The 19,339-nt window shown below is 47.6% G+C and overlaps 1 protein-coding gene across 1 annotated transcript; it reads right to left on the minus strand.

The window, feature by feature from the left end:
* Positions 1-15,871: 15,871 nt before the first annotated feature.
* Positions 15,872-19,057, minus strand: mzt1 (mitotic spindle organizing protein 1). Its single transcript, XM_080538769.1, has 3 exons — positions 19,008-19,057; positions 18,441-18,586; positions 15,872-16,680 (listed from the first exon to the last, which is right to left on the minus strand). The coding sequence occupies exons 1-3, from the start codon at positions 19,051-19,053 to the stop codon at positions 16,657-16,659; spliced, it is 216 nt and encodes a 71-aa protein (XP_080394895.1). The 5' UTR covers positions 19,054-19,057; the 3' UTR covers positions 15,872-16,656.
* Positions 19,058-19,339: the final 282 nt, after the last annotated feature.

A 19,339-nucleotide genomic window follows, 5' to 3' on the forward strand; every position in this document is an offset into this window, starting at 1 on the left:
GATGACTGTTCTCTGTCTCTGTGAGATGGCTGTTCTCTGTGAGATGGCTGTTCTCTGTCTCTGTGAGATGGCTGTTCTCTGTCTCTGTGAGATGGCTGTTCTCTGTCTCTGTGAGATGGCTGTTCTCTGACTCTGTGAGATGGCTGTTCTCTGTGTCTGTGAGATGGCTGTTCTCTGACTCTGTGAGACGGCTGTTCTCTGACTCTGTGAGATGGCTGTTCTCTGTGTCTGTGAGATGGCTGTTCTCTGTCTCTGTGAGATGGCTGTTCTCTGTCTCTGTGAGATGGCTGTTCTCTGACTCTGTGAGATGGCTGTTCTCTGTGTCTGTGAGATGGCTGTTCTCTGACTCTGTGAGATGGCTGTTCTCTGACTCTGTGAGATGGCTGTTCTCTGACTCTGTGAGACGGCTGTTCTCTGACTCTGTGAGATGGCTGTTCTCTGACTCTGTGAGATGGCTGTTCTCTGACTCTGTGAGATGGCTGTTCTCTGTCTCTGTGAGATGGCTGTTCTCTGTGTCTGTGAGATGACTGTTCTCTGTCTCTGTGAGATGGCTGTTCTCTGTCCCTGTGAGATGGCTGTTCTCTGTCTCTGTGAGATGACTGTTCTCTGTCCCTGTGAGATGGCTGTTCTCTGTGTCTGTGAGATGGCTGTTCTCTGTGTCTGTGAGATGGCTGTTCTCTGTCTCTGTGAGATGGCTGTTCTCTGTCTCTGTGATGGCTGTCTCTGTGATGGCTGTTCCTCTGAGATGACTGTTCCTGTGTGTGAGATGGCTGTTCCTGTGATGGCTGTCTCTGTCTCTGAGATGGCTGTCTCTGTGATGGCTGTTCCTCTGAGATGACTGTTCCTGTGTGTGAGATGACTGTTCCTGTGAGACGGCTGTTCTGTTGAAGGATGAGTTTAGTGACATCTCACGTCTGGTTGTCACTGTGCTGTATGTCTACCTACCGCCTGCACTGTGTGTGTGCGCGCGCGCGTGTGTGTGTGTGTGTGTGTGAGTGTGTGCGTGCATCTGTATGTGTGCGGGCATGTACAGTATGCTGTCTGTGTATGTGTGTGTGTGTGCCTCTGTGTGTATGTGTGTGTGTGTGTGTCTCTGTCTGTGTGTCTCTGTGTGTGTGTGTGTCTCTGTGTGTGTGTGTGTGTGTGTGTGTGTATGTGTGCGTGCAGACAGCCAAGCTAGCCTGATGAAGCCTAAATACCACTCCATCCATCCTAATTAGGTAAACAAACGCCCGTTTATCTCTCCGTCTCTATCAGGAGGGCCGGGGATGCGGGGGGTCAGGGGTCAACGCACGACCGGAGAGTCTCTGGGAGACCACCTCGCCCCACCCCCCCCCCCTCACGCCCGCCACCCTAACCCTTACCGACAGGCGCTTCCGCGCGGAGCACGGATGATCCAAATCAACACGGAGTGAAGGGATGTCCCCCCCACCCAACCCCCCCTCCCCCCCTCCCCCAGCATCAATGATAATGGATATTGATTATGCGTATGGTAATGATGGGTAGCCTGCGCGTCGTCGTGACCTTCAGAGCTTCTAATTGAGGCGAGTGAGTGGCGTAGTCGGCGGAGGACCGTAGGAGCCGGCCGCGACCGCTCCATTAATCATCGCTAGCACGCCGCCGTCATAGCAACACTGTCATGGCAACGCCGTCGTAGCAACAACAACGCTGTCATAACACGGTCCTTCGAGGCGCCCCGCGAGCCGAAGGCGCAGGGAGACGAGGCGGTCTGTCCAGGGTTAATAAGGCCAGACGAGGACGACGTTGATGGTGTTGATGATGATGATGATGATGGTGATGGTGTGTCTGTTACGGACGAACAGTCGTAGCAGGACTAAGTGTGATTGGTTGGTTGGACTGTGGAGGGGGGAGGGGTCTTACATGTGAGTGTGAGGAGGAGATGTGAGGATAGTCAGGAGTGATTCAGTTAGGCAGTAGCGGTACAGTAACAGTAACAGTCGGTTACATTCCATTCCGTGCATCGCAATGATGTGTGTGTCCTCCGACTTCTACCTGTACCAGCCTCTCCCTGAACGTAACCAAGGTAACCGTGGAGGGCTGGAGATGGGGACCCTGATACACTGGCTACCTGTTAGGTGTAGGATTCATTTTAAGATTATTTTATTGGTTTATAAAGCACTAAATGGTCTCGCTCCTGACTAGATGTCGGACATGGTTTTAAGATCTGTACCCACTAGATCCCTCAGGTCCTCTGGTACTGGTCTCTAGATCCCTCAGGTCCTCTGGTACTGGTCTCTAGATCTCTCAGGTCCTCTGGTACTGGTCTCTAGATCTCTCAGGTCCTCTGGTACTGGTCTCTAGATCCCTCAGGTCCTCTGGTACATGTGTACCACTAGATCCCTCAGGTCCTCTGGTACATGTGTACCACTAGATCCCTCAGGTCCTCTGGTACTGGTCTCTAGATCTCTCAGGTCCTCTGATACTGGTCTCTAGATCTCTCAGGTCCTCTGGTACTGGTCTCTAGATCCCTCAGGTCCTCTGGTACTGGTCTCTAGATCTCTCAGGTCCTCTGGTACTGGTCTCTAGATCTCTCAGGTCCTCTGGTACTGGTCTCTTGGTTGTTCCAGGGGTCCGGTCTAAGACCCATGGCGAGGCCTTTAGCCACTAAGACCCCAGACTGTGGAATGGCTTGCCGGAGGACTTGAGAGTGGCAGAGAGTGTGGATATCTTTAAAAGAAAGCTTGAAACACACCTTTTTAGCCTGGCTTTCATCTAGCGTTTATCTCAACACTTCTATCTTGCACTTTTTCTCTCATTTCTTGTTTTATTGTATGGATGTATTTTATCCACTTCCTATCTCCTACCTCTTGTTTTATTGTGTTATAGTTGTGTTGTTCGTGTCGTTCAATGAGAAACAGTTCAATGAGAATCTTTTTATAACTTTTATTCACGTGCTCTGGTTACATCAACTCCATCTACCTAGTACCTATTAGTTCCTGTCCTGTCACTACCACTACATCATCTCCGGTCCTGTCCTATAACAAGGACCTCTACTGACACCTAGTGGTAGGAGTATCCAATCGTCACATCCTCCTTTCTTTGAGGTAAGAAAAATAACAAACAGCTAACAGTTCAAGTTACACAAATTACAGGTATCAGCTACAATCTTAACTGCAGCTATGTCCTTAAAGCATTTTACTGAAACACACAACCAAACATGTTTACTATGAACTAACCCTTAAACTTTCTTTTATATGTATAACATATCAACTCAAAACATTAAACACATTCTTACACATTCATGCTTATTGTCTTTTTTTTTTTTTTTTTTTTTTTTTTTTTTACAAGTTCAGTCTATCAGGCTTTGTGATGTGTCTTGTGGATCTTCTTATCACAGGTTCACTTGACATGTGTGTGTCAGTGTGTGGTTCAGTATATCTGTCTGTGTTACAGTCACTTGGAAGTGGACGGATGGGCTCAGACTCACTGCAGGCTTCACTGAGCTCTGGAACAGCTTCTGGAGTTTTTAGGAGACTGCGGCGATTGCGTCTGAAGATTTGTCCTTCTTCTGTTCTCACTGTGAATGACCGTGGAGCGACTTCGTCAAGAACAGTGGCTTTTGTCTTCCATCCATCAGGACCTTGAATCCTGACTGTGTCGTCGCTTGAGAGTGGTGGAAGCTGCTTGGCTGTTCTGTCATAGAATGACTTCTGCTTCATCTTCTGTAGCTGTAGCTTTTGTTTCAGCTTTGGACGTCTTCTTTGCTGTGAGTAACTCGGCAGTGTGGTACGAAGCTTTCTCTTCATGAGCAACTCAGCAGGTGACAGTCCACACTCAAGAGGTGATGCTCTGTAGCTGAGTAGAGCAAGGTATGGATCTGAGTCACTGTCAGCAGCTTTCTTCAGGAGTTGCTTGAGAATGTGGACTCCTTTCTCAGCCTTTCCATTAGACTGTGCATAGAGAGGACTGGAGGTCACATGATTGAAGTCGTACTGTTCTGCAAACTCTCTCCACTCTCCGCTACTGAAGCATGGTCCGTTATCAGACACAACGGTATGTGGTATGCCATGTCTGGCAAAGATCGATTTTGTGTGTGTTATGACACAGGCTGATGACATGTTTGCTAGCAGTGCCATTTCAGGGAAGTTGGAATAATAGTCAATGACTACTACATAGTCTCTTCCTTTGAGATGAAACAAGTCCATTCCTACCTTGTGCCACGGTGCTGCTGGCACATCAGCTACTATCATGGGCTCTTTGGTTTGCTTGTTCCTATGCTCCTGACATGTTTGACACCTGCTTATCAGTCTCTCTATGTCTTTGTTGATTCCAGGCCAGTAGACAGTATCTCTCGCCCTTCTTTTACACTTTGCGACACCGAGATGACCTTCATGGATCCTCCGTAGCATGTCCTGCCTCAGAGCTCTTGGGATGATGATTCTGTCGTGTTTTAGCAACAGCAGCCCATAGACTACACTCAGCTCACCTCTGACATGGAAGAACTGTGGACAGGAACCTGGAGGCCATCCATTTTGCATGTTGTCGATGACTTGTTGCAGCTCTGTGTCTTTCGCTGTTTCCTCAGCTATCTGTCTGGACTTGGAGTCTGATACAGGAAGCACAGCAGACACCATGTTCACATGCCTCTGAACATCCTCTTCAGTTGTACTGACACTGTCCCCTGTTGGTGCTCGCGAGAGTGCGTCAGCGAGTACTAGATGCTTTCCTGGTGTGTAGATCAGTCCAAAGTCGTATCTTTGCAATCTCATCATCATTCGCTGTATTCTTGGTGACATCTCATTCAGATTCTTTTTGATTATAGCGACTAATGGACGATGGTCTGTCTCTACAGTGAAGCAGGGGAGGCCATATACGTAGCTGTGGAACCTCTCTAGCCCAAACACTAGCCCTAAACACTCCTTTTCTATTTGAGCGTAACGACACTCAGTTTCTGTCATAGACCTAGATGCATAGGCTACCGGTTTCCAGTGTTCACCCTCAGCCTGAAGGAGTACTGCACCAATCCCATCTTTTGATGCATCTGTGGACACTTTAATCCTCTTTGTGTGGTCGAAGAATGTTAGCACAGGTGCAGTGGTTAGTGCTCTCTGGAGCACTTGCCATTCATGCTCATGCTTGGAGGTCCACTTGAACACACTCTCATTGTGCAGGAGCCCACGGATGCAGGATGTTTTCGCTGATAGGTTGGGGATAAATTTACCTATAAAGTTGACCATCCCCATGATGCGTAGCACCCCTGTTTTGTCTGTGGGCCTCGGCATGTCGAGTATGGCGTTGATTTTCTCCTGGTCGGGTTGGACACCTTGTGCTGAGAGCTTGTCTCCAAGGAAGACTATTTCCTGAGCTCCAAACTGGCATTTTCTCCTGTTGAGCTTCAGTCCATTCTTCCGTATGCTCTCCAGCACTTTTGTCAGCCTCTCATTGTGTTCTTGGATTGTGGAGCCCCAGACAATGATGTCGTCCACATAGGCTCGAACTCCATCCAGCCCCTCGATGATGTGTTCCACTGCTCTATGAAATATTTCAGACGCAGAGATTATTCCAAATGGAAGTCTGAGGAAGCGGTATCGACCAAAAGGAGTGTTGAAGGTGCAATATTTGGTGCTGCTCTCTTCTAATTTGAGTTGCCAGAACCCTTGTGATGCATCAAGCTTTGTGAAGTATCTTGCACCCGCCATTTCACAGGTGATTTCCTCACGCTTGGGTATCTGGTAGTGTTCACGCCTGATGTTCTCGTTTAGATCTTTTGGGTCCATGCATATTCTTAGGTCACCGTTTTTCTTTTTCACACACACCATTGAATTGACCCAGTCTGTTGGTTCTTCAATCTTCTTTATTACACCCAGTGTTGTCATCCTGTTTAGTTCCTCCTTTAGACGGTCTCTCAATGGTGCTGGGACCCTTCGTGCAGCATGCACAACTGGCTGTGCATTTTCTTTGAGCTGGATTTTATAGGTGAATGGCAGTTCACCAAAGCCCTTGAACACATCTGAATAGCTCTGCACTATGGATTCAACAGAGTCACTAGATGTGCTCACAGTTGTGTTGATGCAGTACACTCTTTTCACCAGCTCTAAATCTTCGCATGCTTTATCACCTATCAGTGAGTCTAGTCCTTCAGCTACCACAGAGAAGAGTAAGTGGTGCACTTTCCTTTTCACTGTTACTTTCAGCTTGCATGTGCCTAAACAGTCAATTCTCTGTCCATTATAGTCCTTAAGCTCAAGCATTTTTCTTTGAATTTTTGGCTTTTCTTTCATTGCTTTGATGTCAGACATGCTGATTAGATTTGCTTTTGCACCAGTGTCTAGTTTCAGAGTGACTATAGTCCCATTTATTTGCAGTGGTGCTATCCATTTATCTTGCTTGACAGCATTTATCTGCTTCTGTGGCTCTACTTCACAGCCCACCATGCCAACAACATATGGGTCACTGTCACTGTCAGTTTCAGTGTCTTCCCCCACTATATTTACAGGTTTTCCCATCCTTTTCTCTTTCCCTTTAGAGAAGCACTGTTTGGCAAAGTGGTTATTTCCTTTACAATGAGAGCATTGCTTACCAAAAGCTGGACACTCCCTTGGCTTGTGCTGCGAGCCACAGCGTTTGCAGTTGAACGTCTCACTGTCTGTCCGTTGCGTTTGTGCGCGTTGTTTTCCTTTGTAGAAGACCGCGGCAACTGTCACATCATCACTCACTTTCATGGAGCCCGCTGCCATCTCGCCGAACGTCCTCACGTGAATCCGGGACAGCTCACTCGCATGACAGATCTTGATTGCCCCCTCTAATGTCAACTCAGCTTCCCTCAGCAGCCTTTCCCTGACCTTGTTATCCTCCACACCAACTACGATCTGGTCCCTGATCATGGAGTCCTTTAGTGTAGCAAAGTTACATGACCGTGCTTTTAGCTTTAGGTCAGTCAGAAAACTATCGAAAGGCTCGCCCTGCTGCTGGATTCTAGAACGGAACACATATCTCTCGTACGTCTCGTTCTTTTTGGGAGAGCAATGGGCATCAAATTTCTCGAGCACTTTATCCAGCTTCTCGTTATCATCTCTTTCCTCAAACACGAACGTGTTATACAGTTCTATGGCTTGTGGGCCAGCTATTGTTAGTAAGAGTGCTACTTTCCTGGTGTCCGGCTTCGTTTCCAATCCCAACGCTGTAATGTAGAGTAGAAACTGTTGTTTAAAAGTGCGCCAATTGCTGTCGACATTCCCCGTCAGTTGCAGACTCGTCGGTGGCTTCACTGAATCCATGTCGCATTTCACAGTTGTATCTTGCACTGTTTTACTCCTGGTACCATGTGTTGTTCGTGTCGTTCAATGAGAAACAGTTCAATGAGAATCTTTTTATAACTTTTATTCACGTGCTCTGGTTACATCAACTCCATCTACCTAGTACCTATTAGTTCCTGTCCTGTCACTACCACTACATCATCTCCGGTCCTGTCCTATAACAAGGACCTCTACTGACACCTAGTGGTAGGAGTATCCAATCGTCACAATAGTATTTTATTTACTATTGTTTTTATGTTCAGCACTTGGAGTTGCATTCAATGTATGACTAACTTCGTGCTATAGAGATAAAGTTTGATTGATTGATTGATTGACTGACGCAGGTTCTAGATGGTTCCAGAACCTCCTGGTGGGACTGATAGGGCTTTCACACCGGCAAAGAACCGTGCCGGTTCGCGTTCGCATTCGGAAACCTCCGAACGTTGGCGCTGTCTGGCGAACGATACACTGGTATGAACGATACACTGGTATGAACAGATACACTGGTATGAACGATACACTGGTATGAACGATACACTGGTATGGACGATACACTGGTATGAACGAGACACTGGTATGAACGATACACTGGTATGAACAGATACACTGGTATGAACGATACACTGGTATGAACGATACACTGGTATGAACGATACACTGGTATGAACAGATACACTGGTATGAACAGATACACTGGTATGAACGATACACTGGTATGGACGATACACTGGTATGAACGATACACTGGTATGAACAGATACACTGGTATGAACAGATACACTGGTATGAACGATACACTGGTATGAACGATACACTGGTATGAACGATACACTGGTATGAACAGATACACTGGTATGAACGCAGGCTCGTTCGCCAGACAGCGCCAACGTTCGGAGGTTTCCGAACGCGAACCGGCACGGTTCTTTGCCGGTGTGAAAGCCCTATGTGAGGGGGGAACCAGAGAAGTCGTTTCCATAGCGATGGTCGAATGAAGGTGAAGGTGACAGGAAGAGGCGTGGGCAGCGTTCCAAACCCAACCTATCCAACCTTGCTGCGGCAGAGTGAATCAACTCAGCACTGTTTGTTGACGGCGGTTCATTAGAACACATTTACGCAGCCAGTCTGATTCCATAGCATGTGATTATAACCAGATGTTGACCACCTGTTAAACACAGTAAACTAATGCATTTCAATGCGTCAATGAATCGTTCCGATAATCTAATCAAGGTCTTATAATAATATCCATCATTACATAGTTGAACACACAAAATTCCAATTTGATAAACGTTATTTCATTATCGCCGCGCCGAACACACCAGGGAGTTGCTACGAACACTTTGTGTGAAGGTTGACGCTTGTCATTGGTCCCATGAATTGTTATTCAATTAACAGCTTTTACTAATGAAAGCAATTAATACGCGAAATATGGGGAGCAGATATAGCATAGTGGTGAAGCACCTAGGCAGGGGATGGATGGATGGATGGCTAATTATTCAAACCTAATAATACTGGAAGCGATCCAAAAACAACAAAGTCACCAAAAGACTTTTGAAGTTTGAGAACCTATTTTGATCCCGACGTATCCGTCTAACGATCTCTAATGATCCTCTAAACCGTTTTATTATCCAATATTCACAGCTATGAATTTTAAGGGAATCAAAGAAGCCTAATCAAATGGTATACCGTTATAAATTAGCAGCAGCGCACTAGCAAGGTCACGTAACCCCTCAGGAGAACAGAGGGGCTTCTGGGTAATGCTCACTGGGAACACCAGGGAAGGAGAACAGAGGGCCTTCTGGGTAATGCTCACTAGTAACCAGGGTTTCCGTTAGAAAAATTTGCCGTCGGACATCGTGTCCGGGAAGAATTCGATTTACCGGACAAACGTGATATATTCCGGTCATCATATTAAAATATAATTTTTTTTTTTTTTTCAAAATCATATTTTTTTTTCCTCCAAATCTAATGTTTGTCGCGGTGATTACTGTTGTGTAGCGGCCTATATATGCCATTTAATGTCTATTTCTCATCCGATACGATTAGATGCGAGCTATATAATATATAATAATATAACATGATTTGACGCATGCGCGCTATGCCATGCGTCAAATCCAGCGCTGAACGGGTGCCTCACTGGGAACTGAACAGACAGCATCGATCAATGAACGGACTCCACATTACGTTAACTGAAGTTTGTTAAATTGTTTGGGATTAATGTGAGTTTTCTATTTTCTCTTTACAGTTTTACCCTTTTTTTTTTTTTTAAATCAATAAAACAACGTCATTTCTATAAGTCTCGCTGGTTGGGAAGGCATTTCGTTTAGCTCGGGAGTATGACAATGGGAAGAACATAACTGTTTATTGAGAAACAATTGATAGGCAGTCTGGGATACGTATATAAAGAAATACCACAATGTCTAGATGTATAACATTTTATTGAACAGTAACAGTGCAAGCATGTAGGCTACGGGGAACAGGGATTTTGGTCAGTAGGTCCTTTGTACAGAGGGCGTTTCTCTCCGACAACGCGTTCCCAGGTACCATGGAAGTCATAGGTAGTCCAGCACACTGACAGAGAGACAGACAGACAGACAGACAGACAGGCAGGCAGACAGACAGATAGACAGACAGACAGACAGACAGACAGTCAGCTTACTTCTACCCTTTTGAGTGGAATTACTCCTTTAATTAGCTGTTAGCCATCTCAAAGCCCCCTGAGTTGCTCGTCAACACTGAGAATAGACCACATTATAGAAACCAAAACACCGTTTTTTTAAATCCACAGGGAATAACCGAGAGTGTAAGGAAAGGCACACCCAGCGCTATCAGTGGTGGGGAGACTTGAAGTGGCTTTGCTTGATTTCCATCACAGATTCAAGGATTGAAACACTGATGAAAATAGGGAGTAATAGTGATGGGATTATTTTAGATTATTTTAGATTAGATTAGATTAGATTAGGTGAGATTCAACTTTATTGTCATTGCAGAGTACAAGTACCAGACAACAAAATGCAGTTTAGCATCTAACCAGAAGTGCAAATAGTGATATAAAAACAAACACTTAACTTTCGGGGAAACTGCTAAAATAAAATAAATTAAATAAATTAAAAAAGAAAGCGACTATTAGCACCGCCGAATGACAACAAACGTATGAGTAATGAGTAAAACAATGTCACTTTTATAGTATGTTGTTTAACTTGCCGTTCGGTCGCCATGGCTCTGGTGTGTGTAGCAGCTTCAGCTAGCTGGCTGGAAACTTCTAGGGGTGCGTTCGTAAACACGCTCTGAGAGCGCCGGAGCGCACGCTGGCTTCGATGTCACAGAGCGACCGAGTCGTTTGATTGGACGAGAGGCGTTCCGCGAGTGCTGATCGGATTTCCAGAGCGTGTTTACGAACGCACCCAGCCAGCTTTAGCGAATTGTATTCAAAGGGAATTATTTTCACCGGACAATATGTCCGACGACTTTTCAATTTGTCGGACTTCACCAAATTTTACCGGACAAAGACCGGCAATTGCCGGTTAACGGAAACCCAGCTAGTAACACCAGGGAAGGAGAACAGAGGGGCTTCTGGGTAATGCTCACTGGGAACACCAGGGAAGGAGAACAGAGGGCCTTCTGGGTAATGCTCACTGGGAAAACCAGGGAAGCGACGATCTGTCTGTGTTCAGAAGTGTTTGTTTGTGTTGAATCAGACGGAGATCCAGCTGCTAATCTGGACTGGATGAGACCATGGGCTCTATGACATCATGGCTTCCTGAGATCATGGGCTTGCTGAAGTCCATTTGTTTGACTCAAGAAGACGACCATGTTAATAACAACGTTAATAACAATAACAATAAGAATAACAATAGATTTTATTGCCTTTCTCAGACTCCAGGACACCGTACAAACAAAAGAAAACAATAACACAAAAGATAAAATCGCAGTCAAGATCAAAAATGGTGGGAGAGCTCAGACAACTATAGGGAATAAATACTCATACCTGGGAACCATGAACCTCTGACTAAGTGAGACTGTTGAGGCATTGAGTTGCTTGTATGAGACACAGTAATACAGCATTCACAACCATACAGTACACGTGCCAAAGGAGTATGATGCTATGAAGATAAGATTACATTCAACTTTTAACAACGAAATGTATTTTTTGCTCACAGAGTCAGCCACAGTCAGCACCCCTGGAGCAATTAGGGGTTAAGTGCCTTGCTCAAGGGCACAACGGCAGTGGTAGTAGTAACCTTAGATATGATGCCAGCAACCCTCCAATCACCAGCTCTTGAACCAGCGACCCTCTCTAACCTCTAGACTAGCTGCCTCTCTAACCTCTAGGCTACCTGCCTCTCTAACCTCTAGACTACCTGCCTCTCTAACCTCTAGACCACCTGCCTCTCTAACCTCTAGACTACCTGCCTCTCTAACCTCTAGGCTATCTGCCTCTCTAACCTCTAGGCTACCTGCCTCTCTAACCTCTAGACTACCTGCCTCTCTAACCTCTAGACTACCTACCTCTCTAACCTCTAGACTACCTGCCTCTCTAACCTCTAGACTACCTGCCTCTCTAACCTCTAGGCTACCTGCCTCTCTAACCTCTAGTCTACCTGTCTCTCTAACCTCTAGGCTACCTGCCTCTCTAACCTCTAGTCTACCTGTCTCTCTAACCTCTAGACTACCTGCCTCTCTAACCTCTAGGCTACCTGCCTCTCTAACCTCTAGACTACCTGCCTCTCTAACCTCTAGGCTATCTGCCTCTCTAACCTCTAGACTACCTGTCTCTCTAACCTCTAGACCACCTGCCTCTCTAACCTCTAGACTACCTGCCTCTCTAACCTCTAGGCTATCTGCCTCTCTAACCTCTAGGCTACCTGCCTCTCTAACCTCTAGGCTACCTGCCTCTCTAACCTCTTGGCTACCTGCCTCTCTAACCTCTAGACTACCTGCCTCTCTAACCTCTAGGCTACCTGCCTCTCTAACCTCTAGACTACCTGCCTCTCTAACCTCTAGACTACCTGCCTCTCTAACCTCTAGGCTACCTGCCTCTCTAACCTCTAGACCACCTGCCTCTCTAACCTCTAGGCTACCTGTCTCTCTAACCTCTTGGCTACCTGCCTCTCTAACCTCTAGACTACCTGCCTCTCTAACCTCTAGGCTACCTGCCTCTCTAACCTCTTGGCTACCTGCCTCTCTAACCTCTTGGCTACCTGCCTCTCTAACCTCTAGGCTACCTGCCTCTCTAACCTCTAGGCTACCTGCCTCTCTAACCTCTAGTCTAGGAGGCTACCTGCCTCTCTAACCTCTAGGCTATCTGCCGCACCAATGGAGCACCTTAAAAGAGTGTCTGTGTACTCTATGACTTCTCTGTAGGGAAAAACAATGAATGAATGTCCATCACTCCAGCCCCTAGTAGTGAGATATGACACGCGTAATGAAATCTTTACAGCATCCTTATTAAAAGCAACAGAACCATTAACGCAGACGTAATCATTCATCTGCGGAGCAATTACAGGAACGTCAGCGGAGCCGCAGAAAACATCCATAGTCCTTAATGACAACGTTTACCAGCCCCCGAGGAGCGGCCATGACACACACACACACGCACGCACGCACGCACGCACACACACACACACACACACAGCTACACAAACACACACACACGCACACGCACACACACACGGCTACACACACACACACACACTGCTACACACACACACACACACTGCTACACACACACACACACACACACACACACACACAGCTACACACACACACACACACACAGGCCTGGAGAACAGAGCTGGTGTAAGAGTACGTTCACATCACAGTGTCAGGTATTTCCGATCTGAATAACGATCAAGAGGATACACCTTAGCCCTCAGGACACACACAGGAGACACTTCTACAGGACACACACAGGAGAGACTTCTACAGGAGACACACAGGGTTAGGGTACCCAAACACACTACAACCTCCTCACACAAGGGAGAGACCTGGCTGTGTGATAGATAGGTACTAGTAGTGGTAGTGATAGGTACTTCATTGATGAAGAAATGAAGGCGTTACAGCAGCTCACACCACAAACAACAACAACAACAACAACAACAACAACAACAACATAAAGCGACAATAGAATAATAGAATAAATTAAAGTAAGTGTGAGGTTAGTGCTGTATCGACAGGACACAGCCCCTCCCACAGCCCCGCCCGGACACAGAGACGCAGCGGTACAGGACATCAAAGGACCGGGCCAAAGGTTCTCTCACAAAGCTGCTATTCACAGAATCTGTGTGTGTGTGTGTGGATGGGTGTGTGTGTGTGTGTGACTGGATGTGTGTGTGTGTGTGTGTCTGGATGGGTGTGTGTGTGTGTGTGTGTATGTCTGCATGTGTGTGTGTGTGCATGTGCGTGTGTGTCTGCGTGTGTGTGTGAGTGTCTGCATGTGTGTGTGTCTGTCTGTGTGTGTGTGTCTGAACTGATTGCACTGATAGTGTTTATGTCCTTAATGCACTTTGTATTTATGTGGACATAAATAAAGCATTTAAAATGTGTGTGTTTCTGTGCGTGTGTGTGTCTGTGTCTGTGTGTGTGTCTGTGTCTGTCTGTGTGTGTCTGTGTGTGTGTGTGTGTGTCTGTGTGTGTGTGTCTGTGTGTGTGTGTGTCTGCATGTGTGTGTGTGTGTCTGGGGGGTTAGACAGATGCTTCTGGGAGGGTGTGGTGGAGAGAGAAGACATGAATGCTTTCACGGAACCTCCCGGACTCTCTGACAGAGGAGGGTTTTCCAGCTGTCAGGGGGGGCTTAGAGGGCGGGGGGGGGGAGGGAGAGGAGGAGGGAGGGCTGGAGGAACCCTGCCCCCAGGTGCCCTATAAGAGAGACAGACAGCTCCTGGTCCAGGGAGGGGGGGCGGGGGGGGTGGAGGGGGTCCACGTTGCTGTGTGTGAATAATATGTGAACTCTGCATTTTTCTTCAAAGGACCGAACTCAGGAGATGAAATGTTTGTCTGTTTCTGCGGAGAGACAGAATAACAGAATAATGTGACGTTCACACGGGGCTGATCTGAGCTGGTCCCGGCCTGGTCTGACGGGCGCGTCTGCAGGGTTGTTGATCAAAGAGCGACAGAGGTGATGGAAGCAGGAAACATCCCCTGGGTTGATCCGCCGCTGCTGACTGGCCGGTATGCTAATGTCACTACGCTGGCGCTAACCCTCTGCGAGGCTCCTGGTGATGCGTGGGAGCGGCGGTGGACAGTTTCCTCTGGGTTTTGTCTTTTCAAAGGAAGTTGTTGTTCTGCACAAAACATAACATGATAACATCAATTCTTTACAGACATACAGTACAGGCAGTACTCAAGTTGTAAAAGAAAATCAGGGGGGGGGATGGTGGATTTTATCATATGGGGACAGTTTTAGCATCCCCACAGCGTCAGTGACTTCAGTGTACAAATTGTAAAAATGTCATTGCATGTGTGCGTGCCCCCCCCCCTCCCACAGTATTTTAGTCATTATGCGCAAAACTAAATGTTGAAATAGCAGTAATACCACGTTCATTGATAAAATGACATAAGGGATGGAAAGGGGGGATGGCAGTTTTAGAAGGGGGATGATTTAGACTTTTTTTTATTTCAGGGGGGCTGCCATCCCCCCTCATCTCGAGTGCTGGTTATAAGGCCGGTTTGACAGACAAGTCCAGGATTGAATCACACTTGCAGAGCGAACCACTGAAGGGTTAATCTGACGATCGACGGTTGAAAAAAGCACTTTGGGGTTACCTTCGTTTTCAGAAATGATATCGGAGAAATAGGTTTGTCTAGCCAACTTCATTGCCCTATTAAAAATGGGGCGGCTGTGTCTCAGGAGGTAGAGGCTGTGTCTCAGGAGGTAGAGGCTGTGTCTCAGGAGGTAGAGGCTGTGTCTCAGGAGGTAGAGCCGCCGTCTAATGATCGCAAGGTCGGCAGATCGGCGGTTCGAGCCCCGGCTGGCCACATGTCAAAGTGTCCTTGGGCAAGACAATGAACCCCAAATTGCTCCCAGTGAGCGGGCCGGAGCCTTGCATGGTAGCTCGCCGCCATTGGTGTGTGAATGGGTGAATGAGAGGCCGTTTGCACTTTGGATAAAGGTGCTATATAAGTGCAGTCCATATGTAAAGATCTCTCCATTGAGGATGTTTTTTAGTCTTAACCACCATCTAACTAGCCCACAGTGTTCCCGCTGTTTTTACACAAAGAGTCTACTTTCTCATTCACGTGTGTGTGTGTGTGTGTGTGTAGTACCATCCCTCCCTGCCACACTAAGGCTGACTGTAACAGACTGTACAGGGGGATGCAGGCGGCTGATCAGATCTAAAGGCTCTCAGGCTGAATCAGTCACACACACGGAACGCTCAGCGGGACCCACGGAACCCTGGGACACCGGGACCAACCACCACGGAGGGCGGAGGAAGGGAGACACCGCCATCTTGTGGATATAAAATGCAACTGCTTTTAATTACGTTTTAGTTCCATCATTCACACAATCAGATGTTGAGAGAACAACAAAAAGAAAAACAAAACAACAACTTGGAAAACACATTATATTCATATAATGTACAATAGTCACATAATATACAATAACTCATTGTCAGGTAACATGTTTTAAAAACAACAACCCATCTTTGTATTGCTGGGAGCAAGGAGGATGGAGGGAGCCAATCATAACGTCAGTGAGGAGACAGGAAGTGATGATGTTCAGCTCTGAGGGGACAGGAAGTGATGAACCACTGCCTCTCATATGTGACACAGTCTGATCATTTGGTCCGCATGTCGGCAACCAATCAAAATGTTCAGATTTTTCTTTTGAAACACGGAACTACGTTTCAACGTTGTTGAGAATCACGACACAAACTCGCTAGTCAAGCCAAACTACTGCAACACAATGGATTGGGTGAGTAATCCCCACTGCTACCTAGTTAACTAGAACACTACTTTACATTGTCAGCAGGCTCACAAAACAAGCTGTGTTAGTTGTTTCAACAACGCGGGAAATGTATTCACGTTTTCCGAAAGAAAAGTCAGATCATTACATCAGATCCCGACATGAGGACCAAAGCATTAGAACGTGTCACACATCACGGCCGGTACACACACCTTACCAGCCATCACAGTCTGATAACACAACACTCTGACTGAGGTCAAGGAGCAGTCACTGACGCACCGATGCTTAAAAACCAAACGTACGGAAGACAGATTTCCTCTGAGGCAGAAAACTATGGCTTGTTTATGTGAGGCTGGTGAGGGGGCTGGGGCTGGAGTCCAGGGTGGTGGGGGAGGGGGGTCCAGGGTGGTGGTGGGTGGGGGGGGGGTCCAGGGTGGTGGTGTAGAGGTTTGGCAACGTTGAGAGACCGTTGCGGAGAGCTGTTGGGATCTTCCTGCTTCAGTTGGAGCTGTTCTCAGAGGCCTGGGACAGACAGGCAGACGGGTAGAAGACAGAGAGACAGACAGGTAGAACACAGACAGGCAGACAGAGACAGGTAGAACACAGACAGGCAGACAGATAAGCAGCAGACAGACAGGTAGAAGACAGACAGATCAGTACATTACCCCACTACAAATCTGTAGCAAACCCAAACAAGTCTTAAAGGTCTTAAAGGTCCCATATTATGAAACACACACTTTCCCAGTGCTTGTGATGCTGTACATTCAGGTCTCTGATGACCCTACTAACACAGAAACGGTGAAATAAAGCAACTGTTAACAAACATGGGATTCTAGGCGTTCTGATTGGCCTCTCAGCCTTACGTCATACTGGGGTAGAGTGGAGTCGTGCGTGTTGACATGCGTTGTATTAAATCGGACACTGTGTTGAACATTTCCCCCGCCGTGTTCGTCCGTTCGCTACATTCGAAGGGAAACTACGACCGTTTCCATTTAAAGGGTTTTGGATTCCTTGTTCTGAGGAGAACGCGGGGATGTTTGGTACCGTGTGTTTTTCTCCCGCCGCGCTGCCACACAGAGAACCCGCAGAAAACCACTGATGGTCTCCTGACCCGTGTGTATCCGCATGTCGCTTTCGAACGCAAAGTCAGACGGTTTCCATTCAACTGGTTTTGGATTCCTTGTTTTGTGGGGAACACAGGGGTATTTGTTTTTTAATTGTATTCCCCTGGGAACAATGTTTTTTCAGCAAATCCACAGAAAACCGCTGATGATATCCCAACCCATGAAACAGCCCCTCGAGAACAGGACTGAAACTGAGGCGTTTAGAGGCACGCTGGAATGCCATTAGATTAGATTAAACTTTCAATGGTATTTTCAGCAAAAAACTTCAATGACATGTTTTGGGGGCCCCAGAGACCTACATTAACTTGTGTAAACAGAGCATCATAGGTTTCCTTTAAAGTCAGGTGTTTGTTTGAGTCGGACACAGAAGCTAAGACAATTACATCTGTCAATTCATCTACAATTACCCAGCCCTAGCTCCAGGAGAGACTGACTCACACCCATCTTACCCAGCCCTAGCCTCACTTCCACACCCATCTTACCCAGCCCTACCCTCACCTCCACACCTATCTTACCCTGCCCTACCCTCACCTCCACACCCATCTTACCCCTCCCTACCCTCACCTCCACACCTATCTTACCCAGCCCTAGCTCCAGCAGAGGCTGACCCCAGACCTATCTTACCCAGCCCTAGCTCCAGCAGAGGCTAACCACAGACCCATCTTACCCCTCCCTAGCTCCAGGAGAGACTGACTCCAGACCCATCTTACCCCTCCCTAGCTCCAGGAGAGACTGACTCACACCCATCTTACCCAGCCCTAGCCTCACCTCCACACCCATCTTACCCAGCCCTAGCCTCACCTCCACACCCATCTTACCCTGCCCTACCCTCACCTCCACACCTATCTTACCCCTCCCTAGCTCCAGGAGAGGCTGACCCCAGACCTATCTTACCCAGCCCTAGCTCCAGGAGAGGCTGACCCCAGACCCATCTTACCCCTCCCTAGCTCCAGCAGAGGCTAACCACAGACCCATCTTACCCCTCCCTAGCTCCAGGAGAGACTGACTCCAGACCCATCTTACCCCTCCCTAGCTCCACCTCCAGACCCATCTTACCCCTCCCTAGCTCCAGCAGAGGCTAACTCCAGACCCATCTTACCCAGCCCTAGCTCCAGGAGAGGCTGACTCCAGACCCATCTTACCCAGCCCTGGCCTCACCTTCAGCGGGTCTGAGACCTTGCGCAGCTCCTTGATGACGGAGGAGAGCGCCTCGGGGTTGATGCCCTGCTCACACAGACGCACGCAGATGGACAGAGACTCCAGGTCCAGGCCCGTGTTCAGAAGCCGCGAGATCTCCAACAGGACTAGGGGGGAGAGGGGGGAGGGAGGGAAAGGGGGAGAGGGGGAGGGAAAGGGGGAGAGGGGGAGGGAGGGGGAGAGAGGGAGAGAGGAGGGAGGGAGAGAGGAGGGAGGGGGAAGAATATTAGACACTCAGTGTAATCACATTGATACGGAAGCCCTATAGCCACTACTAGTTATAGTATTTACTAATCTTGACGTGTTCGTTTTCTACGTTTTCAACCAAAGACGAAAACATGATGTGTCCTTCCGTTGCCATGGATACGGAGGGAGAGAGGGGGAAAAACGCCAATCGCGATATTTCAATATTTCCGCCATCGCTACTAAAGCATATCACTGACACAACATCGGGCGTAGGGGTTGTTTGAAACACAACAAAATTATCAAAAGACAAAAATGTTGTACGGTTAATCTGTCGTTTCTTACCATCCATCGTGTCTCGGACAGCGTTCATGTTGGCTGCGCTCGCCATCCCGCTAACGGCACACAGGAAGTCAAACTGGAGCGAAACGGAAGTGACGCAGGCATCACCTGGGGGGGGGGGGGTTTCTGCGGTCTTCAATCTGATTGGCTGTCGCGTACTTCTTTCCTTCAATCTGATTGGCTGTCATGGAACTCCCTATATTACAATCTGATTGGCCAACGGGTGATGTGGGGGAACTTGAAATAATGGTTTGAACTCTTAACAGCATTTCTCCTCCAGCCTCGCTGTGCTGCCCAGGTGTCCCTCAGCTACTGTAAGTATCAGGTTAATAATA

The sequence above is a fragment of the Nansenia antarctica genome (genome assembly GCF_963989245.1).
Source record: "Nansenia antarctica genome assembly, chromosome: 9".
In the NCBI taxonomy this organism is placed as follows: Eukaryota; Metazoa; Chordata; class Actinopteri; order Argentiniformes; family Microstomatidae; genus Nansenia; species Nansenia antarctica.